Source organism: Bos indicus, chromosome 20 (genome assembly GCF_029378745.1).
Source record: "Bos indicus isolate NIAB-ARS_2022 breed Sahiwal x Tharparkar chromosome 20, NIAB-ARS_B.indTharparkar_mat_pri_1.0, whole genome shotgun sequence".
In the NCBI taxonomy this organism is placed as follows: Eukaryota; Metazoa; Chordata; class Mammalia; order Artiodactyla; family Bovidae; genus Bos; species Bos indicus.
The window spans coordinates 14,668,849-14,691,475 of NC_091779.1; the positions used below are offsets into that span (position 1 = coordinate 14,668,849).

The 22,627-nt window shown below is 39.2% G+C and overlaps 1 protein-coding gene across 1 annotated transcript; it reads right to left on the minus strand.

Annotated features, from left to right (window-relative positions):
- Positions 1-31: 31 nt before the first annotated feature.
- Positions 32-22,627, minus strand: SHISAL2B (shisa like 2B). Its single transcript, XM_019982937.2, has 3 exons — positions 22,437-22,627; positions 17,850-18,007; positions 32-235 (listed from the first exon to the last, which is right to left on the minus strand). The coding sequence occupies exons 1-3, from the start codon at positions 22,625-22,627 to the stop codon at positions 99-101; spliced, it is 486 nt and encodes a 161-aa protein (XP_019838496.1). The 3' UTR covers positions 32-98.

Below are 22,627 nucleotides of genomic sequence, written 5' to 3' on the forward strand. Positions count from 1 at the left end.
TGGCAAATTTTTAAAAAGTATTATTACAAACTGTATTTGAAGTGCACTCTTTATTTTTTTGCTTCATATCCCCAGTGAGCTTTTATAACACAGGATTTTTAACAATAAGCAGTGTTGATCTGTGTCGTATCCATTGTTTTTTCTTGAATTATGTCATCAGCCTCATAGAACGTTTCATTTGTTGAATTTGATGCTGCATTTGAACGGGGGGCTTTGCTTTTTCTATTTGAGTTGCCTGGAAATAAATACACAAAACAAAATGAAATAATTATTTGAACTTATGACATCAAATTTTACTTTAAAATTTGTCCTTAAAAAATAAACTTCTTAGAATATTGGAAATAAGATGTCCTCTAAGCACTGTGGATGAATCATTGCAGAGTTGTTCTTGAGCATTTTCTCCTGAAGGTCCAATAAGGGAAATTTTCAGTAACAAAAGTAAGGATTTCGTTTCCATGCTTACCTTTCTTTCTCTACACTTCCATGAAGGAAACTACACTTTTGATCAGAAGGTAACAATTTCTGAGTTGCTTAGAAAAAGTGTGACTGTCCCTATGCATGAAGTGAACAAAGCTAAAGTCAGTCATAATTTACAACAATCTCAAGGCTTTGCCATTATAATCAATTTAGATGTAACATTTAAAAAGCGCGTGTTTGTTCCACAATCCCATTCACTCAGTTTGTGTAAATGAGCCCAGAATGCTCACGGGTGGAGGACTATGGATCTTTGCTCATCAGAAGTTAGACTAACAAGCTCATAGTGAAGAAATGGGTTATTTTAATCAGTGGACAATGTTAGAAAAATTAAGTGTGAAAATAATATGTAATGTATTTCACCAATATATACAGATTTAAATATATTTTTTAAATTTACAAATATGTGAAAGCAGTGCAAGAAGTCACAGATGGTGCTGTTCACCAACCCCCTGTTGCAAAACCCACAGTCCACTTCACAAGCCACATTTATGTGACCCGTGAGTGGCATGTCCTTTCCTTGGCTTCCTAGATGCCACCTTTCCTCGACTCACTCCGGTGTCACCATCGCTCCTTCCTGGTATCTCTCGTTGGTTCCTTTTCCTCTTCCAGGCATCTTGGGCTGGAGGAGGGCCTGCGATTGGTTCCTGTCGCTGTCTCACTCCCTTATTAGTCTCAATTGCCCCACAGTTTTAAACACTATCTCTGCTGATCATCCCCAGATACATATCTCTACTCCATACCTCCCCTGAACTCTAGATTCAACTGCCTAGTTGCCATCTCCACTTGGGTATCTAATAGACATCTCCAACTTAGTCCAAAACTGATATTTGGGGCATTCCCAGAAAGAAAAAAAAAAAAAAAGCTTCTTACAGTCTTCATCTTCTCAATTGCTGGCAACTCCATGAGTTTAGTTGCTCAGGCCTAAAACCTCAGTCAGCCTTGCTCCTGTTCTCTCAGCCCCACCACCAATTCATCTGACATCCTGTTGCCTACACTTTTAAAATACACCCAGAATCAGACCACCTTCACAGCTACCACTGTTTGATTTTGAGCACAGCACTCAGAGTAATTTGGAATGTAAAGCACTCAGAACCCTTCATCTCACCCAAGTCTTTATAATGGCCTTCATGTTCTCATACACACACACATTAATATCCCTGACTTCATCTTTTTCTACTTTGCCCTCTCATTCACTCTCACTCTCACCTCTTTGATCAGACTTTCATGAATGTTCTAGCCACGAGACCTTTGCACTGGCTATTCACTCTGGCGTGCTCTTCCCTCAGATTATCTGTATGGTAACTCTTAATTTTAAATCCTTGCTCAAAAGTCACCTTTTCAATGGGACCTAAACACTGTATTTAAAATTACAACCTACATTCCCTCCATCCTATCCCCAATTCCTTCTGCTCTCTACTATTTTTCCCATAGTATTGATCTTCTAATATACTATATAATTTACCTTTTTATTTTATCATTTATTATCTGTCTCCTCTGTCTGAAATATAAGCACCACATGCCAGAGATCTCTGTTTTATTCATTGATGATGCAGGAAAATTGCCTTGCATGTAGCTAGTGTTCAATCAGTTTGTTGAGTGAAATAATAAGATTGAAAGTGTGACACAGTAAAAAGTTATAAAGTTGTAGATTGCACAAGACAAGGCTGAAAGTCAACTGGGAAGAAATGTTTAGAACAAATGATTCATGTGTAATGTAACAGGGACTTACAAATCCATACGTAAGACATTAACACCTCTTAGTTGGTAAAGAGATGGACAAAAGATATACTGCATCTCCACTAGTCAGAAAGACGTGTAAATTCAAAACATTATAATACCATTTTTCATGTCTCAATTAGGAGCAGATTAAAAGTAATCTTTCTTGGCTAAGAATAATCTATATTTACTATATTAGTAATTATATTTCCATCACAAAAATTCAGAAGAAAAGTAATAAAACCATATATGGTACCACTCAAGACCCCACATTTTAAACTTAAGATGCTTTTAATATTAGCCCAGAGAATAATGTCATGCATGTTTCAGGTCAGTGGGCAACATCTGCTAGCTGTAGTGAGACATCATTTTTCAAGACATAAATAATATTGCCCCTTTGAGTGTTGGTCTATGAAATCAACCTGTAGTGGGGGATGTCCTGTTGGGCCCTAGGAAGCTGGGCTAATGGGACAGCCCAATGGGAATGTAAACTGGTACGTTTATTTTTTAAGTCTTGAGTGTTCATACCTTGTGATTTTAATGTGAAGTTCCTAAGGAATCCATGAGAGATAAGCTCTAAAATTTATATATAAAGATACTCACTGGTTATTTTCAATACCAAAAAAATGTAAGTACCTTAACAATAGTAGTGAAGTATGATGCAGTCATTTGATTTGAAAAAAGTGATTTCTAAGAAATTTTTAATTATATTGAATGTCCTGTTAATGTTATATTGAATACAACTTTAAGTGAGAAAAGGTGCGATACTGTCAAGCAATACGATAATAGTTCCTGCTCATGTAGCATTTCCTCATAACAGCTTCTCCCTACTTAAAATCCTTTAGGATCAAATCTGAGTTTCTTGTTTAGACGGAGGATCAGCCTTGCTTCCCTCTCCTGGCTCAGCTGGCCCCATCCCCTTCCTCGTATTTGGCATTTCAGACATACAGAAATACTGACTGAAAGGCTCCCAGACTTGCCCTGCTTGCTTGCTTGCTTGCTTGCTCTCTGCACCAAGCCTTTGCATGCTTCCAGCTGCCCGGTGTCCCTAACTCTCTTCTTTGCTTGAATAACTCTTACTTATTCTTTAAATTTTAGAAAGTCTGCTCCAAAACTACCTAAAGGAGAAGGGAGACTCACTAGTCAAGAGATTTCACTATTAGAAGTAGCTTTTCTCTACTGTCTGCCGTCTAGTCTGTCTTCTATGACTTTTTCACTTTCCCTCTTTAGATAAGTCTGAGCCTCACCTTTAAGTGAGTTCATAATGCCTGGCTTTGCCTATTTATAAGTAATTTATACGTAGACTGCTCTCTGGAGTCAGTGAGGACATCCTCCACTGTGGGTTGTTAAGGGGCAATGTTATTGGTAAGTTTTGAAGGATAATGTCTCACTCCAGCTCCCAGATCTTACCCATATGCCTGAAACATGCAGCATTCAAAAGTATCGTAAGTTTAAAATGTGGGGCCTACAATAGATGGACTTTATTTCATTACTTCTGAACTCATTCGTGTTAAATAAATTAATGTTCTATCTAAACATCCAATCATAATGTTTTGACTATATAATTTGATTTTTAAACAAAAAGATAATTGTTGTAATCACAACATTTTCTAGCCTGGCAAGTAGCTCTTGGCCCAATCAACAAGCAAAATTGTTTTAGATAAATGTAGCTGGGGAAGCTGGCATGAAAATTTGATGACCTGATAGATTCTTGACTATTAGTTGCAAGGTAGACTATAAAGGATATTTGAGATTCAAATGTAACTGCTAAAAACTTAAGTAATGGGATATATATATATATATATATATATATAATGTATGTATGTATATCCCATTACCTAAGTTTATATATATATGTGTATATATACACACACACACACACATATGTATATACACCCTTGAAACTATTTGCTTTATATACATTTGAAAAATAAAATGTTTGTAGGTTTATTTTTATTGGTTTAGCATCATTTGTATTCTACAGTATCACAGCAGGTAAAGTTTAAAAAGACCAAGGATTTAAAATATAAATTAGTTCCATATTATCTGGGCAGAATTTGTATCTGATATAAGCATTTCTTGTCTTTATTTGTTTATTATTTTTGGCTGTGCTAGGTCTTCGTTGCTAAGCAGGCTTTTCTTTAGTTGCGGAGAGTGGGGGCTACTCTCTAGCTGAGGTACGTGGGCTTCTCATTGCAGGGGCCTCTCTTATTGCAGAGCATGGGCTTAAGTGCGGGCTTCAGCAGTTTAGCACATGGACTCAGTGGTTGCAGCTCCCAGGCTCTAGAGCACAGGCTCAGTAGCTGTGACACATGGGCTTAGTTGCTCCATGGTATGTTGCGTCCTCCCGGACCAGGGATCAAACCCATGTCTCCTGCATTGGCAGGCAGATTCTTTACCATTGAACCACCAGAGAAGCCCCTCTTTTCTTTTTGTTGAAGTATGGTTGATTTATATCATGTTAGTTTTAGGCATACAACATAGGGATTTAATATTTTTACAGATTATACTCCATTTAAAGTTATTATAAATATTAGCTATATTCCCTATGCTATACAATATGTCCTTGTCACTTATTTATACATAATAGATTGTACCTCTTACTCCTCTTCCCTCTCCAGCATTTCTTTAAACATCTAAATTTTAACCTTTTAGTGAAAGCCCTGAAAGTCTGAAGACTGTAATGTTGGTTAATTCAAATCCTTCATGTTTCCTAAGCTTTTTACACAGTTGATGCTACTGCTACTGCTAAGTCGCTTCAGTCGTGTCCAACTCTGTGCGACCCCATAGATGGCAGCCCACCAGGCTCCTCCGTCCCTGGGATTCTCCAGGCAAGAACACTGGAGTGGGTTGCCATATCCTTCTCCAATGCATGAAAGTGAAAAGTGAAAGAGAAGTCGCTCAGTCATGTCCGACTCTTATCAACCCCAAGGACTGCAGCCTACCAGGCTCCTCCGTCCATGGGATTTTCCAGGCAAGAGTACTGGAGTGGGGTGCCACTGCCTTCTCCAAATTCCTAATATTCTAGTGAGACATTCAAGATGGTTTTTCAACCATCTTTCACATAAAAGGGTTTTTTGCTTTTTATGAGGATTAAACTCAGAAAGTTAATTCCTTAATTTGAGCTTCTCTCTAGGAATCCCTTAGTCTGGGGTTCTCTCTTAAGCCATCTCAGGAGCTGTCAGCTTGTTTCCATTATGTTTTTTTCTGGAAACAACCGAAAGAATTTATCTAACCTGTCTACTGCCCTCTTGAGATTTAAAGGCTTGCAAAACACATTCCAGCATTATAGATTTTCCTTTGTCTAGGACTTGTAAAAACCCCCTGTTCCCCAGCCCTGGTTCATTATGTCCTTGGCTACTGGATCCTTTTAACCAATGCAGGTACAAAGATAACTTCTTAGACTGGCTCCTTAAGGGCAGGCAGTTCCACTAGCCAAACTGATTTGCTACATGAGAAAATAAAAGATTTGATATAAACACCATACTGACATCATTTGAAGCAAGAACTTTGATTAGGAAGTCAACACCCTGGTGTTCCCTCTCTTCCTGCAGCTTGTGTGTGTGTGTGCTATGTCGCTTCAATCATGTCTGACTCTGCAATGCTATGGACTGAAGCCTGCCAGCCTCCTCTGTCCATGGGATTTCCCAGGCAAGAATACTGGAGTGGGTTGCCATTTCTTCCTCCAGGGGATCTTCCTGACCCAGGGGTCAAACCTGCACCTTCTAAAAGTCAAAGGTGCTTTCAATGTATATCCCTCTGGTAAGTTGGAGAAGGAAATGGCAACCCACTCCAGGGGGTCTGGGGGTCGCACAGAGTCGGACATGACTGAAGCTACTTTGCAAGTTAGAGTAATTGGGCATATTATGGAAAAAAACAACTGCAGTTAAGTGGGGCTGTGCTTGTAGTGATATCAGAGTCCAGCTAACTGCATCCCTTTGGAATGATTTTAAAAGAGAGACGAGAAAAAATCTTATTTTTCCTAGTTTTCCTTTAATAAACAGAAACTACTTTCTTAACCAACAAAGAGATAAAACCAGCTGCCTCTTCTGTCACAAGGTCACAACATGGATTAAATTTTAAATAAGAAATCTGTAATACCACTGGGCTCTCAAGGGACTTGTTAACACATAAAGGATTTTTCTTATTTAATTTCTTCTTTTCTTTACCTGAGTGCAGACTACAAAGATCCAACATCCCTGTGCTCTCCTGAGTTGATACTAGTTGTCCTTTCTGCTGCTCATGTCCCATTTTTATTCTTTTCTTCAGTCTGGTCAACAGCTCTAAATCTCAACCTTCCTTTAATCCTACGCCTCTCAGCCCATCATTTAAATTAAAGCTTTGGCCTTTGCCAAAATTTAAATTCAGTTCATCAAGCAAATCAAATTCACCATTTAAATAAAATTCATCAAAATCTTTCCACTTATCCTCATCACAAACTAGGCCAATTTTTTTTTTTTTTTCTACAATAGTTCAATTTTACATTCATTTTCAGAACCATTCCTCAGAGGTCCATTTATCCTGAAACTTTTCTGTGAACTCTGCTTTTTCGTGCCATTTGAAAATATCAAAAGAATGCTGGGCCCCACTGCAGGTCTTTATCTTCAGGCTATCCGGCCGGACTGTAATTAAGCTTTTCTGCCACTGTCTTTGACCTCCCAGCTTCTGCATTACCAATCTGCTGCCCTGTAGCAGCCTCAGTGACAAATCAGCTGACTCACCTTACTGTTTACGGGAAATCTCTCCCACCCGACTCATCTTGCATTTTCTTCTAGTGGAAACAAGCAATTTTAAATTTGCACCCTAAAGGTGTTTTTTATTTACGAGGGGACATTTTTCCCTTCAAATTTAATACAATGCACAGACCGGAGAACTGGATCTGAGAAAAATGGTGGAAGTGAGCAAAATTTGCCTAGTGGTCTATTGACCTCTCCCTTCTTCAATGCTCTGCCTTCCCCTGGAGGACACATATGTATCTCATGAAAATACAGTTAACAATTCATTGTGAAAAAAATCTTAGACTTGCTCCAACAACAGTTAATGAATTCAGTTCTCTCCAGAAATGTTTTTTCTACCCTATTTTTTCCACAGTTGGACTTTTTTTTCTTTTCTGCATTGTTGGATTTTTTTCAACCATAGATGACTGGCATAGTTCACAAAAGAATTTAGATTTATTATTATTAAATATAATTATTATTAGATATAATAAAAAGATTTATATTAAATCTTTTAAATGAATTTTCAAAATGAGAGATTGGCTTCTATTTTGCTAATTGGTTCCAATATCAGCCAGCACTGCCTAACCCTGGTCCCTGAGGAGGACTCACAATTGCTAAAAGTAGCAGTAACTCTACTGAGCAATTTGATTTTCTACATTCTAGGAGCAAAAAGAGTTGCAGGAAATTCCGGATTCATTATTTTCAGTAGAAAGGTCCCTTCAGGAGACACAACTGTCCTTTTCTGCCATTGAGTTCAAATTACCTCATCTTTTACTGAGGTCACAGTGAGTTCTTAAAATCTCTTTGAAACAAAGAATAGTATTTAAAAATAATTTGGCATCATAATTAGTAAGTGTTCTGAGCAGAATTTGGTTGAAGTATTAAGGCTACTAAGAAAAATAGCTTGCAAAGTTACCTATAAATTTAGTACAACCCATCAAAATACCACTTGATTTTTACGGACCTGACGGTGTGATTCAGAGGTTTACTTAGAATACTGAACATTACAGAAGAAGCCAGGAAATTTTGAAAAATCATAATGGGAAAGAAGAGAAAGTCGTGCCTAATCAGATATTAAACCATCAGTCAGTTCAGTTCAGTCACTCAGTCGTGTCCCACTCTTTGCGACCCCATGAATCGCAGCACTCCAGGCCTCCCTGTCCATCACCAACTCCCGGAGTTCACCCAGACTCACGTCCATCGAGTCAGTGATGCCATCCAGCCATCTCATCCTCTGTCGTTGCCTTCTTCTCCTGCCCCCAATCCCTCCCAGCATCAGAGTCTTTTCCAATGAGTCAAAGCTTCGCATGAGGTGGCCAAAGTACTGGAGTTTCAGCTTCAGCATCATTCCTTCCAAAGAACACCCAGGACTGATCTTTAGAATGGACTGGTTGGATCTCCCCATATAGCTACAATAATTTTTAAAGTATATTACTGGCTTAAGAATAAACAGACTGATAAGTTTAACAGAACAGAATATCTAAGAACAGATCCCAGTATATATAATAATTTAGTTTATGGCAAAGGTGACATTTTAAATTGACAAGAGAAAAAGATAGATCTCGCAATGAATATTTGGGCAATTGGCACATTATTTGTAAAATAAAAATAAAGGCAAATCCTTACTTCACACTTCACACAAAAATTTAATTCCAGGATTATTAAAGAAATGTATTAGAAGAAAATATAGGTGAATATCTTTATATCTTAGAGTGAGGGAAGAACTTCCTCCTGGAGTAGGAAATGGCAACCCACTCCAGTAGTCTTACATGGAGAATCCCCATGGACAGAGGAGCCTGGCAGGTTGCAGTCCATAGGGTCGCAAGAGTCGGACACGACTGAGCCACTAAGCACACAAGAACTTCCTGACTATGAAACTAAAGGGAAACGACTTCCCTGGTGGTGCATTGGATAAGAGTCTGCCTGCCAATTCAGGAGACAGGGGTTCTGTCCCTGGTCCGAGAAGATCTGACATGCCACAGAGCAACTAAGCCCCTGGGCCACAACTCCTGAGCCCGCGTGCTGCAGCTATTGAAGCCTGCGAACCTGGAGCCTGTGCTCCACAACAGGAGAAGCGCCGCAGTGAGAAGTCTGAGCACTGCGGCAAAGAGTAGCCCCTGCTCGCTGCAACTAGAGAAAGCCTACCGGCAGCAACGAAGACCCAGTGCAACCAAAAATACATTAATTAACTTTTTAAAAAAGAAACTAAAGGGAGAAATCACAAAAGGAGAAACATACAGTTGAAAAATTGTCACATATAAAATTAAAAAGGCAACAACTATAAAAAATACATATGTAAAAAAAAAATTAGTTACTGTATGGGAAGTTCCTATAAAGCAAAGAAAAATGAACAACCCCCTAGAAAAATGTGTATAAGAATATGAGCAACAATATACCATAAAAAAATGATAAATAAACATTAAAATTTCTGCCTTCACTCCTAATTAGATAAGTTTAAAAACACTACATGGTTTCCCTCAGTGAAATTAGTAAGATATATATCTTTTGAAATAAAAATACTTGTGAAACAGTGCTTCTCTAGAGGACAGCTAGCAACTTGTATCCACAGCCTTTTATTTGTACCAAATCTTTGTTCAGCAATTCCATTCCTAGGGATTTATGCTAGGAAAATACTTCAGTGTTCAATGCATATGTATAATATTAGTAGAAAAAAAAATGGAAGCTAGTTCCAAGTCAATAATAAAGTATGATATACTCAGACTTTAGTTTCTAAACACCATTCCCAAATAAAATGAACCAGACTTCTTGGAGAAATAGCAGACTTCAGGGCTGGCACAGGAAAAAGGAAAAGTACAGGAGGCTTGAGAACATTTTGTGACAAAGAAAAAAAAAATGCTCAAAAAATGATGTACATATTTCAAAAGGATATACGACCCAATTTAAAGGGGCTCCCACAAGCTGAATCTGGGATAATTTATGAATCGGAATAAATAATGATAGTAATAGAGTATTTTAGAATAAAGATCTGAGTCCATACTGATATTAATAAATTAATAGATAAATAGGTGGAAAAGGGAAAGCTCTTCCTTGTAGTAGAATAACAACTAATAAACACAGAAGAAATGATGAGGCTAGAAAATCACTATATTATAGCTATCATAATAATCAGAAATTATCTTGTATTTTGAATGAAAACATTTAGTCAAGAACCATGGGTAATAGTTGAAGGAGGAACAGGATGTTCTCATACCTCCCAACAAATTACTTGGTAATGGCAAAAAGTTTCAAAGACAAAGGAAAAAATGATTAAGGAAATATGATAACTAATTATAAGATGTAACTCTGAACTAGATCCTAGATAAGAAAAAAATAGCTACTTAAGGATATTGGCAAAATTTGAATATGAACTACAGATTAGATAATATTACTGTATAACTGTTACATTTCCTGACTTTGATAAATATACTGTGATTACATTAAAAAAATTTCTTGTTCCTAAGAAACATATACTGAAGTATTTATTGTTAAATAGCATGATATCTGCAAATTATTTTCAAATGGTTCAGAAAATATACATCAAAAGAAAGTCAATTTTGAAGGAAATGAGGCACAGTATTAAGAATTAGTAAAGCTGAGAAAAGGTATACTACCTTTTCTATACTTTTCTTGCAACTTTTCTGGAAGTGTGAACTATGTCAAAGTAAAAGAATAAAAATGCATAGCACTCCATCAAAGTACCGGAGAAGGCAATGGCACCCCACTCCAGTGCTCTTGCCTAGAAAATCCCATGGATGGAGGAGCCTGGTGGGCTGCATTCCATGGGGTCGCTACCAGTCGGTCATGACTGAGTGACTTCACTTTCACTTTTCACTTTCATGCATTGGAGAAGGAAATGGCAACACACTCCAGTGTTCTTGCCTGGAGAATCCCAGGGACGGCTGAGCCTGGTGGGCTGCTGTCTATGGGGTCGCAGAGTTGGACACGACTGAAGCAACTTAGCAGCAGCAGCCATCAAAGTAATAAAATGGAATCATTAAAAGTGGTGTTTATTGGCAAACACTTATGTCAATATTGTTCACTGGAAAAAAACCCATGTTATAGGATTCATTTTTCCCCATTTTGTTATACATACATGTATCTATAAATACATAGAAAAAAAATCCGTGAAGGATATTCGCCACTGTTAATATCTGTTACCTCTGTGTGGTGTGCTCATGGATGAAGTTACTAGTTTTTCTGTATTTTTTAATTTTCCTAATAAGAAAGTGCATTAAGAGAAAGGTTTTTGTTTGTTTGTTTTTTTGTTTGTTTTCGGGGGGGGCACGTAAGGATACCTTTTAAGAAGAAATATAGCAAACCATTTTGAGCTGGTTCAAATCCTACTTTGCTCACAGGCAGAACAAATAATTGCATATGTGATTGTCAAATTGTTTTGCTGTCTCAGTTTTCTAGATATAATTTCTGTTTCTCTTCTAGACAACCTGTACCTTACTGCTGATTTGTTTACCCTTTTCCATTTATATTGCCTGCTTTTGAAAAAGAGACCATCAAATAATAGGTAATTGGAGTTGTCTATTATTCCTATACAACAATATTATTTTGTGTCAAGCAGCTCTACTCTCTGCTCTTCTCATTTTCATTGAAAACTCTGTTTCTAAGGACCCTCTCCTCGATTCTCCATCACACTTCACAACCCTAGAGTGTCAATGGATACTCAAAACCACAGGATGAATATAGTTTATCTTCCAAGAGCATCAATTTTACTCATAAGTGGAAAGGATATGATATTATTGTTAGATAAAACAAGTCATTATATTTGCAATCAAAAATAACCATATTTAAAAAGTGTAATGGGCATCTTCAAATAATTTAAAGCTCATAAAGCAAGCCTTTCCAAGAAAACCTTGGAATTTTGGTGGTACCATTCCTTTGTTATCTACCTTTAAGAATTCTCCAATGGAAAAGTTTGAGAAGCAAGAATCTAACACAATCATCCCTTTAATTACTCTCCTGTTAACCATTAATTCTTCCACAATTTATGCCATGAGTCCTCATCCCAGGAGTGTCTACTCAGAAAGATGTCCTTCACACAGTCAACCTTTGCCCGGAACTCTGTCCTATACAGTACAATTTACAAACCATGGTATTCTTTTAAACATTAGCATTTGATACAGGTGTAACTCAAAACACAAAAGTTAGAAAGAAGGAAAATGATTATGGGACACAGTTTAAAGCCCAATCAATTGCTTAACAATAGTACTTCTGTACCAAGTGAGCCTGGAGGTAGCCAAATTAAACTCTACATGTAGTCAGTACCAGAGACCTGCTATTTTCAGAATCAATTCAAAGAAAGCCTTAAATTGTATACATTAAAAATAATGAACCCCAAGAGAATAAAGATACCTTAAAGAAAAATCTTGGCAAAATAGTCCAAGATTAGACTATTTTAGACTTGGACTATTGTTATAAAACAAAATTCAGCTGAGTGAATATGAAAACCTAGTTGGCTTTATCCAGCAATTCATGGATTGGGAGCATCCCACCTAGCAAGTAGAAGGGGGCTCTGAGATGATGCAGGCAATGAAGGATTTTATAGGAAAAGGGGGATAGGATAAGGAAATCATAAACAAAAGATTTTTTTCTGGTAAAGTCACCCTGTCCTGCAGTTTACCTCACTAGTATTGATCAGGAAATTCCAGACCAATAGGTTTAAAATTTCTCTCCTGGGAGAGACTGAAACTGCAGTTAGGTATAGAGTTTTGGTTTGCTGGTGGGAAGTCCCATGGACGGAGGAGCCTGGTAGGCTGCAGTCCATGGAGTCGCACAGACTGAAGCGACTTAGCAGTAGCAGTTAGCACAAGGTACTCCATTTTGGGCCTGTTTATTCTGTAACACTACAGCCATTTATAGAAACAAACAAAAAAAAAGTGCAGTGCCTTAAGTCAGCTTTAGTATATGCACAATCTCAATTCTAAAAATTAAAATAATGGGAGATTATATGTGGAATCTAAAAAGAAATGATACAAATGAATTTACAAAAGAGAAAGAATCCCAGACTTAGAGAAGAAACTTATGGTTGCCAACAGTGGGGAGCGGGGAAGGATGTGAGGAAAGGACAGGGAGTTTGGGATCAACTCTGCTCAGTGTTACGTAACAGCCTGGATGTGAGGGAAGTTTGGGGGAGAATGGATACATGTATATGTGTGGCTGAGTCCCTTTGCTGTTCACCTGAAACTGTCACAACACTGTTAGTCAGTCAGCTTGGTTGTGCTGTGCTTAGTCCCGTCTGACTCTTTGCAACTCCATAGACCGCCAAGCTCCTCTGTCCATGAAGATTCTCCAGGCAAGAATACTGGAGTGGGTTGCCATGCCCTCCTCCAGGGGATCTTCCGAACCCAGGGATCAAACCCAGGTCTCCCGCACTGCGGGCGAGTTCTTTACCAGCTGCGCCACCAGGGAAGCCCAAGAATACGGGAGTGGGTAGCCTATCCCTTCTCCAGGGGATCTGCCCAACCCAGGAATCAAACTGGGGTCTCCTGCATTGCAGGCAGATCTTTACCAGCTGAGCTACCAGGGAAGCCCGATCAGCTATACCCCAACACAAAATTAAAATGTTAAAAAAAAAATTAACATAATAGGAGGTTGAGTCTTAAGAACAGATGGTTTTGAAAGGAGTGGTAGGAACTTCCCTGGTGGTCTAGTGGTTAAGACTCCATACTTCCAGTTGGGAAACCAAGATCCCACATGCTGCCTGGCCAAAATTTATTTTTAAAAAACTAAAATTTTTTTTAAAAAAAGGAAGGAGTGGTAACTGGTGAAATCAATTTTTCTCCAAGGTAGTTTTACTTGCTTGATTATTACACAAACATAATATTATGTTCCTAACCTTTAAAGGCATTCCTTAAACGGAATAAAGTCTTGTTTTCTTATGCTGGAACACCGGCATCTATCCCTGGGTGGGAGAATCATTGGAATGAAGCATGCATATTTAACAATAGGTACAGCAATGGTTTTTAATTATAACTTTGAAGAGTTACTTTCAAATATAAACTGCTTTCCCTTCCTATTCCAGTAACATTTGAATTACCTATTTTGTTTTCGACTCTCCACTATGTCTTATTTGGTTAATATCAACCAATGGGCCCAAAATCATCTAATTTAAAAGCAGCAGAAGGCAGTATAAAATTTTGCCTTACCAAGAGTAATCACTCAGGAAAAGTGTATTGAATTAATTTGCTGACTTGATAAACTGTTTTTCAGATGATAAACTGTTTTTCAGAGGAGTGGAGTGGGGATAGTTCATTGCAAGCAAGTAGCCTCAACTTACTGTGTAAGAAGTACATTGATGGATCTCCTTAGCTGAAGAGCTGTAAGACTACAAGGAGGATCAACAAGCCAACTAATTCTGTCGCTGGGCTCTCAGAGCCAGCTTGAATAAAATTTTGGAGTAGTCCCTGAGATAGATCAGGAAAAAACAATAGTTTTTATTTAGCACAATGCGTCATACAGAAGAGGCACTCAGTGAATGTTTGATGACTGTAATGGTGACAGTGAACACGCTGCTTTAATCGCCTACAACACAAAGTGCAGTGCCACTTCATTAGTTCATTTGCTAAGTGTTCTAGGCGCTGTGTGCTCAGTCACTCAGTCGTGTGCAATTCTTTGTGACCCCATGGGCTGTAGCTTGCTAGGCTCCTCTGTCCATGGAATTTTGGGGGGCATGAATACTGGAGGGGATTGCCATTTCCTTCTCTAGGGGATCTTCCCGACCCAGGGATCAAACTGGTATCTCCTGTGTCTTCTGCATTGGCCGGTGGATTCTTTACCACTGTGCCACTTGGAAAGCCCATTCTAGGCATTAGGGACACATAATGAGCAAGCAAGACAAAAAGTCTTACTTTCCTGGAACTTTCTAGTGGGATAGAGAAAAACTGGACAATGGATAGGTAAAATGTATAGTAAATTAGTGGTAAGTGCTTAGGAGAAAAATAAAGCAGGAAGGGGGCATGATATGCTGAAGTTAAAGATGCAGATTTAGTGATGGGGAAAGGTGACTTAGTAAAGATTTAAAGAAAGTGAAAGTGAGGGAAAAGCATTCCAGAGTACAGAGATGGCATGCGCCAAGGCCCTGAGGCAGGATTTTCAAGGAACAGCAAAGATGCCAAGGTGGCTGGACATAAGATGCAAGAAATAAAGGTGGAAAGGGCAAACCCCCGTACTTCACAGTTAGGGTCCATACATATAGGGCTCCATTCCCATCTATTAAAAGATGGGAAGCAATTAGGATTTTGACCAGAGTAGTGATGTAGCCTGACTCAGGCTCCCTCTGGTTTCTCTTTGGAGAATAGACAGCAGGAGAGAAAGATCAGGGCAGGAAGAGGAGCAATTTGTTTTGAAATGCAGAGTCTGAAATCTCTGGTTTTAACAACCTCCCTAGGTGATTCTTACACACAGTAAAATGTAAGGACTATAAATTGTCTAAGCAATTGAGACAAAAATTGATTTTACTATTTGATTATTTGATAATCACTAGTCCACTGCTTCATGCTGCCTGTAGAGAAACGGAGTCTAAGCCATTGGACTAAATTCAGCTAACAACCTGTCAATTTGGCCATGTAATCTCTAAACAGTGCTTCAGAAAAAGAACTCCAAATGGATCTTGGCTTCTTGCTTTGTGACACAGGGCACCCTTTGACATCCCTACAGAGAAGAAAACTAGAGCTAATGCAGTCATGCAGTGCTGGTGTATTTGAGAAGGTCAAAGAGTATGTACTCCATAAACATAAGTTTCTGGATTCAGCTAAAGTGGGATATACGGGAAGGAAATTTCTAAATTATTTTGAAGAGAGCTTTTCACTTTCTTTAAAACAGAAGTTAGTAAGCACCTGTGTCTTGTTCTAAATATATATATATATTAGATATATATATATTAGATATAATATATATATATATTAGATATATATATAAATTTAGACTGTATATAATATATACAGTCTAAATTTTTGCTAAATATATTCAATATGTATATCAAAATGAAATTCATGATCACCACTTTTAACATGGAATACCAGAGATGGGAATACCAGACCACCTTACCTGCCTCCTGAGAGATCTGTATGTGGGTTAAGAAGCAACAGTTAGAACCAGACATGGAACAACAGACTGGTTCCAAATTGGGAAAGGAGTACACCAAGGCTGTATAGTGTCACCCTATTTAACTTATATGCAAAGTACATCATGCAAAATGCTGGCCTGGATGAAGTGCAAGCTGGAATCAAGATTGCCAGGAGAAATATCAATAACCTCAGATACGCAGATGATACCACCTTTATGGCAGAAAGAGAAGAACTAAAGAGCCTCTTGATGAAAGTGAAAGAGGACAGTGAAAAAGCTAGCTTAAAACTCAACATTCAAAAAACTAAGATCATGACATCCAGTCCCATCACTTCATGGCAAATAGATGGGAAAAACTGGAAACAGTGACAGACTATTTTTTTGGGCTCCAGAATCACTGCAGATAGTGACTGCAGCCATTAGATTAGAAGATGCTTGCTCCTTGGAAGAAAAGCTATGCTCAACCTGGACAGCATATTAAAAAGCAGAGACATTACTTTGCCACCAAAGTTCCGTATTGTTGGAGAAGACTCTTGAGAGTCCCTTGGGCTGCAAGGAGATCCAACCAATCCATCCTAAAGGAAATCAGTCCTGAATGTTCACTGGAAGGACTGATGCTGAAGCTGAAGCTCCAACACTTTGGCCACCTGATGAACTTGACTCATTTGAAAAGACCCTTATGCTGGGAAAGATTGAAGGCAGGAGAAGAAGGGGTCGACAGAGGATGAGATGGTTGGATGGCATCACTGAGTCGACGGACATGAGTTTAAGCAAGCTCCGGGAGTTGGTGATGGACAGGGAGGCCTGGCATGCTGCAATGCATGGAGTCACAAAGAGTCGGACACAACTGAGCAACTGAACTGACTGAACTGACTTTTAAAATACACTAATAGAAATTTGTATTCACAAAAATTTTATGAGTTCTTTCTGATTGTTTCATAATAATAATGATTAGCGTGTACTGCACTTTATAATTAAGATAACAACGAGACTCAGTTCCAAAAACCTTACGTTTTAACATTTCTAATTTATGGTTGCACTACATACACAAATATACACACACATACACATAGGGCTTAACTAGTTTGTGATCTATTCAAGAACAAAGACTGCCTTTTATTTATTTTTTAATTTCTTTTATCTGCCTCTGAATTCTGCATACGGTGGGCACACAGCTAATGCCTAACTGACCACTGACTAATCAGTTTAGAGCAATGCAATACTGATAATTAATTATCAGATATTTTGTTCCTGCTTATTTGACTTCTTTGGCTCCATCAAAAAACAAAATTAAATAATTGAGGGACACCCAAATAAATTAAAGTGGATTTATTAGATCAATGTATTATTTTTCATGAGAACATTTACATCCTGCCACTATTTTTTCCTTGAGCACAATCTTTCAAAGGTGTTTAATCATTAAGACCTGCTGCTGCTGCTGCAGCTCAGTCGCTTCAGTCGTGTCCGACTCTGTGCGACCCCATAGATGTCAGCCCACCAGGCTCCGCCGTCCTGGGATTCTCCAGGCAAGAACACTGGAGTGGGTTGCCATTTCCTTCTCCAATGCATGAAAGTGAAAAGTGAAAGGGAAGTCACTCAGTCGTGTCCGACCCTCAGCGACCCCATGGACTGAAGCCTTCCAGGCTCCTCCATCCATGGGATTTTCCAGGCAAGAGTACTGGAGTGGGGTGCCATTGCCTTCTCCGATTAAGACCTAATTCAACATAAATTTTTATAAAGACACATAATAAACTGAATTTTCAAAAAGCGTTCATTTTTAAGTGTATAATCTGCCACCCAGGCACAGGTTATTACTTTGAATAGAGTACAGGTAATTGGTTGCAAATAATGGCTACTGATTACCTTCTTGAGTGGAAACAGCCTCTAGGTGTTGAAGTTTAAGGCCAGTGTCTAATCTTTGAGGCTTTGTATACAGAAATAAGTAGCAAAGAACACAGACGCTGATGACAAACGCAAGTAAAACAAGGGCAGCAATTCCCAATCCGATCAGGGCACCAATGCTGAGGAAAACAGAAAAAAAAACATTGTGACTGTCATGCAAACTGGTTTGCACATAAACTAAAGGTTTAAATATTGTTAGTTCTTGTTTCAGTCATTCATAACCAAATTATATTTTACTATAAACAGCATATTATTGAGATCTACAGCTCACCTTCTTCTACCATCAAATTCTTACTGTACTTCTCTATACATTTGTATGTTAATATTACTATAGAATACCACATGAATTCATATTACAGGTAAAAGGTCACACAATTCTCTAGGGATGGTTCAAGAACATCTCAATCCAATAAACCTCTATTATTAATGTATTTTAGGGGAAAGATTAGGTTCACTAATAAAAGATGAATAGAAAAAAATCTGTATGTGTTTAGTATGTTTAGTAGCTCAGTCTTGTCTGACTGTGACCCCATGGACTGTAGCCTTCCAGGCTCCTCTGTCCATGGCATTTCCCAGGCAAGAATACTGGAGCAGAGAGCCATTCCCTTCTCCAGGGGATCTTCCTGACCCAGAGATTTCCTGCACTGCAGGTGGATTCTTTACCATCTGAGCCACCAGGGATCTACTTCTGCAAAAATACTGAAACGAATGCTTGCCAAAAGTGTAGAACTTTTATTTTGGAGATGTGTATGGGAGTTATCATGTATTAATATACAAAACCATAGCTATTACAAGAGAGAAGAAGGTTTAATTAAAGGAAAGTAATATTTATGGAATTTATATAAAGTTCATGTTCAATCTGAAGTTTTCCTTTCTAAAAGAACATAACACCAATAGCTTCTAGCATTAAGGAAGAAATCTTTGTACTTTTCTCTAAAAATGCATTGCACATCTGATATTTGCTCAGCATTCAGTTTATAATCATTCCTCTTGATACAGTTATGAATAAGGCTAATCATTTGAGAAATAACACAGTTTTCACAAACTGGTGAACTTAATATTTTCAAATGGGAAAAGAAGCTTGGCAAAAAAAGAAAGTTGTCTTTAAAGACTAATATATAAAGACTAATATGTACTTTCATGAGCCCTATGTGTGTGGGGATGTGTAAAGATATAAAATTAGATTTTAACTGCTCAAGAGCAGATACTTCTGTTGACTTTCCCATAGTAATCTGCACACTTAAAAATGTTTAATAGAGTATTTAGCTTGCAGTTAATGTTTCATAAATGGAAGTAAATGATAAGTGACTGATGATTGATCTGTTTGTAGTCACTGAAAAGTTATCACTGAAAAGTAACAATCATTGGAATAGTCATTGAAAAGTAATGGTCTTTTTCTTGATTATCTTCCTGGCCTGCCTGCCTTTCAGCTTCTGCTATTTCCCAGAGATTAGGGCGGTAAAAAATTTGACTTGTTCCAACAGGGAGGGAAGGGAGAATTTGACCAGGGATACTAGGTATGTCACTGCTTTGAGAGGAAGAACAGAATTGAAAACGAAGGGCTAAATTCATCCCACTTACACTTGATGTTAGCAGATAAAGTCTCTTTGCCATTTAGAGGTTCTTTGCCTTCTGAGTCAAAGACATGAAGTCAGACTTCAAAAAATTTTTGTGCTTGTTTATTGCTAATCAGCCCAGTTCCCTTAGCCCTGTACACAAGTGTAGACTAGGTAATTTTCTGGTTAGAGTCAGTATAGAAAGTGAAGTCACTCAGTTGTGTCTAGCTCTTTGCGACCGCATGTACTGTAACCTACCAGGCTCCTCTGTCCATGGGATTTTCCAGGCAAGAGTACTGGAGTGGGTTGCCATTTCCTTCTCCAGGGGATCTTCCTGACCCAGTGATCGAACCTGGGTCTTCCACACTGCAGGCAGACGCTTTAACATCTGAGTCACCAATGAGAGGCAGAGTCAGTATATAGTTAGACATTTAAATTAGAATTTGCCCTCACTTGGTGCCTGCTTCTGGCAACTACTCTTTCATGCTTGTTTGCACCAAAGCTGACTTTTGTAAATTCTATGTGTCAGGAAGGGTCAGGACTCTACACAGACATATGGGAACATAAGCCACTTAATTAATTATTTGCTTCACAAGGCAGCTAGGAGGCCAGATATCTGGAAAGATTTCTGAAACAAGAACCCAGTTATTAAAAACATCTTCAAACTGAAAAAGTGACTTAGTCAATTAAAAGTAAAATCATCAACTTAACTGAATTCAATGACATAGTATGGGCTTTACATGTATTAATACACACTTTAAAAACCAGGTCACATGATTTGAAGGAAAAATTAAAACAACATGGCACTTCTTTCTGTTATAAAAAGATATTCTTCATAATCCTAACAAACTGTGTCAGTGTCATAGTTCCACTTTCTAGAAATGTTGCTTTATGCATGCAAAATTCCAGATAAAGATGCAGCTCTGGGAATCTCCTAAAATATTCATTTCAATAAATAGCTTACTGAACTCGAGTGTAGCCTTGTGCAACACGTGTTATTTTCCTAGGTCCTGAAGGTTTCCAAAGGGAACCCTTAGAGCTTAGGGATTTATTTATAAGAGGAGAAGGGATGAGAGTGGGGCTGAGAAAAGGGAGAATTATCTTTCCTTCCTAGCACCACAGGGCAGCTTGCTTTTCAATCCCTGAGAAAAGTTCTGTAGCTGCTGTCACATGAATGAATTCTCCGACTCGACAACTTCATTTACCTGGAGGTACACACCCGAACCTTTCTGCAGCAGTTACAGATTCTCAGATGCTAGTGACATTAGGGAAGTTTTTCACAGTTGGACTGTTTTAAATTAGGGGAGAGAGCAAAGAATATGCGGGAACTGAAGCTCTAAATGCTTACCTCCCCACTGTGTTCTCATAGTTTAATAACTAAAGAAGAACCCCAGGATTACATTCCCAACTGATGCCATCAGTCGAAATGATTTTTATATTTCCCAGCAACAGAGCTGCATTGTCAGTGCTGAATGAAGACCCCAGCAAGCTAGTCATTCTTTTGTGCCTTCATAAGCCTTTGCAAGGTTTTCCATCCTCTGCTGCTTCTCACTCTTGAACTATTCAGGGATCTGAAAATCCCAGGCACTTTTCCAATTGAGTCTGACTTAAGAGTTGACAGTCTCTTCTCAGAGGTGCTGACACCCTTATTAACACCTCCAAGGACTCAGAGCTGGGTTACTATGTCATTTTCCAAAAGGCAAGATAATATCCCAGTGCAATACAGAGTTCTTCCCCAAGTAGTAAGGATAAGCTGTCATTATTTTCTGAGATTTTGCCTATTAGGGGACAAGCCTACTTTGTAGTTGGACTTGGTAAGTAGGTATTCCTTTTGAGATTTTTTAGAAGCTTGCAATGCAATTTTTTTAAATGACTTTACTGCTCTAAGAAGTAACATTTAAAGTCATTTGCTGTGGTCTTGGCATGCGTGCCAAGTTCTGGACCATGCTAGGACACTGGGAGAAAAAGTACCCTTCCTCGTCCTTAGCAGAGTCAGCCTCTTTCCCTCTCCTAGACATTAGCTAATCTGTCAGAAACAATTTCTGGTGGTGTGGCAGTTCTTTCCTGTAACCCCAGCACCATGTTCCTTCTCCGGGCACAATGTAAGAATGAAGGTCTAAGTTTTCAATCCTTTGGAGTGGAGGGGAGGGAAAGCCCTTCATAATGAAAGTATCTGTGTGAATACCAATTGAATAAATTAATATTTAATTATTATAAAATTCCCATCATGGGGAAAAGAGGCCAAAAAGACACCACCTTTGAAAGTCCCGTCGTTTTCTAGCAATGGCCAAAGAGCTAAGATGTTGAGAAAGGGGGTGTCCTGCAAAGGTTCTTCGGTGTGTAATCATAGCAACTGAAACTCTTCCTCTCTGTGGATCTCCGGTTCTGTTCGGAGTTAGTATGAGATCAACTGAAAGGGCAAATTATATGTATTTGTGCGCGCCCAAATACATACTCACACTCACTTTTTTTTTTTTTTTAAAGGATACAGCAAATTCCTTCTCAGCTACAGAGAGGCTTAAAATACTCAAATCCTTGGTTAACGCCTTAAAAATGAGTCTCAAAAGAGCCCCTTTCCATTCAAATGCACCAACTCAAATCAAAAGGAGAATGAAAACCTCCTCAAGTTATCTGTGAGTCTGTGCCCCGCAGAGCCGCGGACTTGGGACTGGTCCCCGGGTGAGGGAGAGAGGAGAGCAGAGCAGTCCGCTCGGTTGCGCCCAGGGCGAGTCGCCTGCGCTGCTTCCGCGCGCGCCTCGCTCTGGTCCCCGGGCATCACAACTCTAGAACCACAGCGCGACCTTCACCCGGACGACGGTGGCCACAAACGGGTTCTCGGCAGGGGCCTCACCCGCCCTTGGGGGCTCCTATCCCCCCACCCCGCGGAGGGATCCGAGCGTGTCGCGAGAACGCGGGCGCGCTCCCTCCTCCCCGCGTGGCACGGCTGGTAGCCTCCCCAGACCCCTGGCCGCAAGCCCCCGGCCCTGCCCACCTGAGGCTCCACATGTAGCTGTGCTTGTAGGGGAAGTAGCTGCCCGGCTCGCTGCAGCAGTACTTGAGGTCGGCGAAGCCGCAGCAGTAGAGGAGGGTGGCCCCCTCGCCGCGCCGGGGGCACTGGAAGGGCTCCACGAAGCTGTGGTTGAGGCTGTAGTAGCCGGAGCACACCCGACTGGCCTCGCTCAT

Bases quoted from the DNA above. Each gene is read 5' to 3' on its own strand.
- SHISAL2B (XM_019982937.2), bottom strand. From the start codon at position 22,627: ATGAGCGAGGCCAGTCGGGTGTGCTCCGGCTACTACAGCCTCAACCAC. The intron at 18,008-22,436 runs GTGGGCAGGGCC...TGTTTTCCTCAG, and splicing joins AGCTACATGTGGAGCCTCAG to CATTGGTGCCCTGATCGGAT. The intron at 236-17,849 runs GTAATCAGTAGC...ATTTATTTCCAG, and splicing joins GGCTGTTTCCACTCAAGAAG to GCAACTCAAATAGAAAAAGC.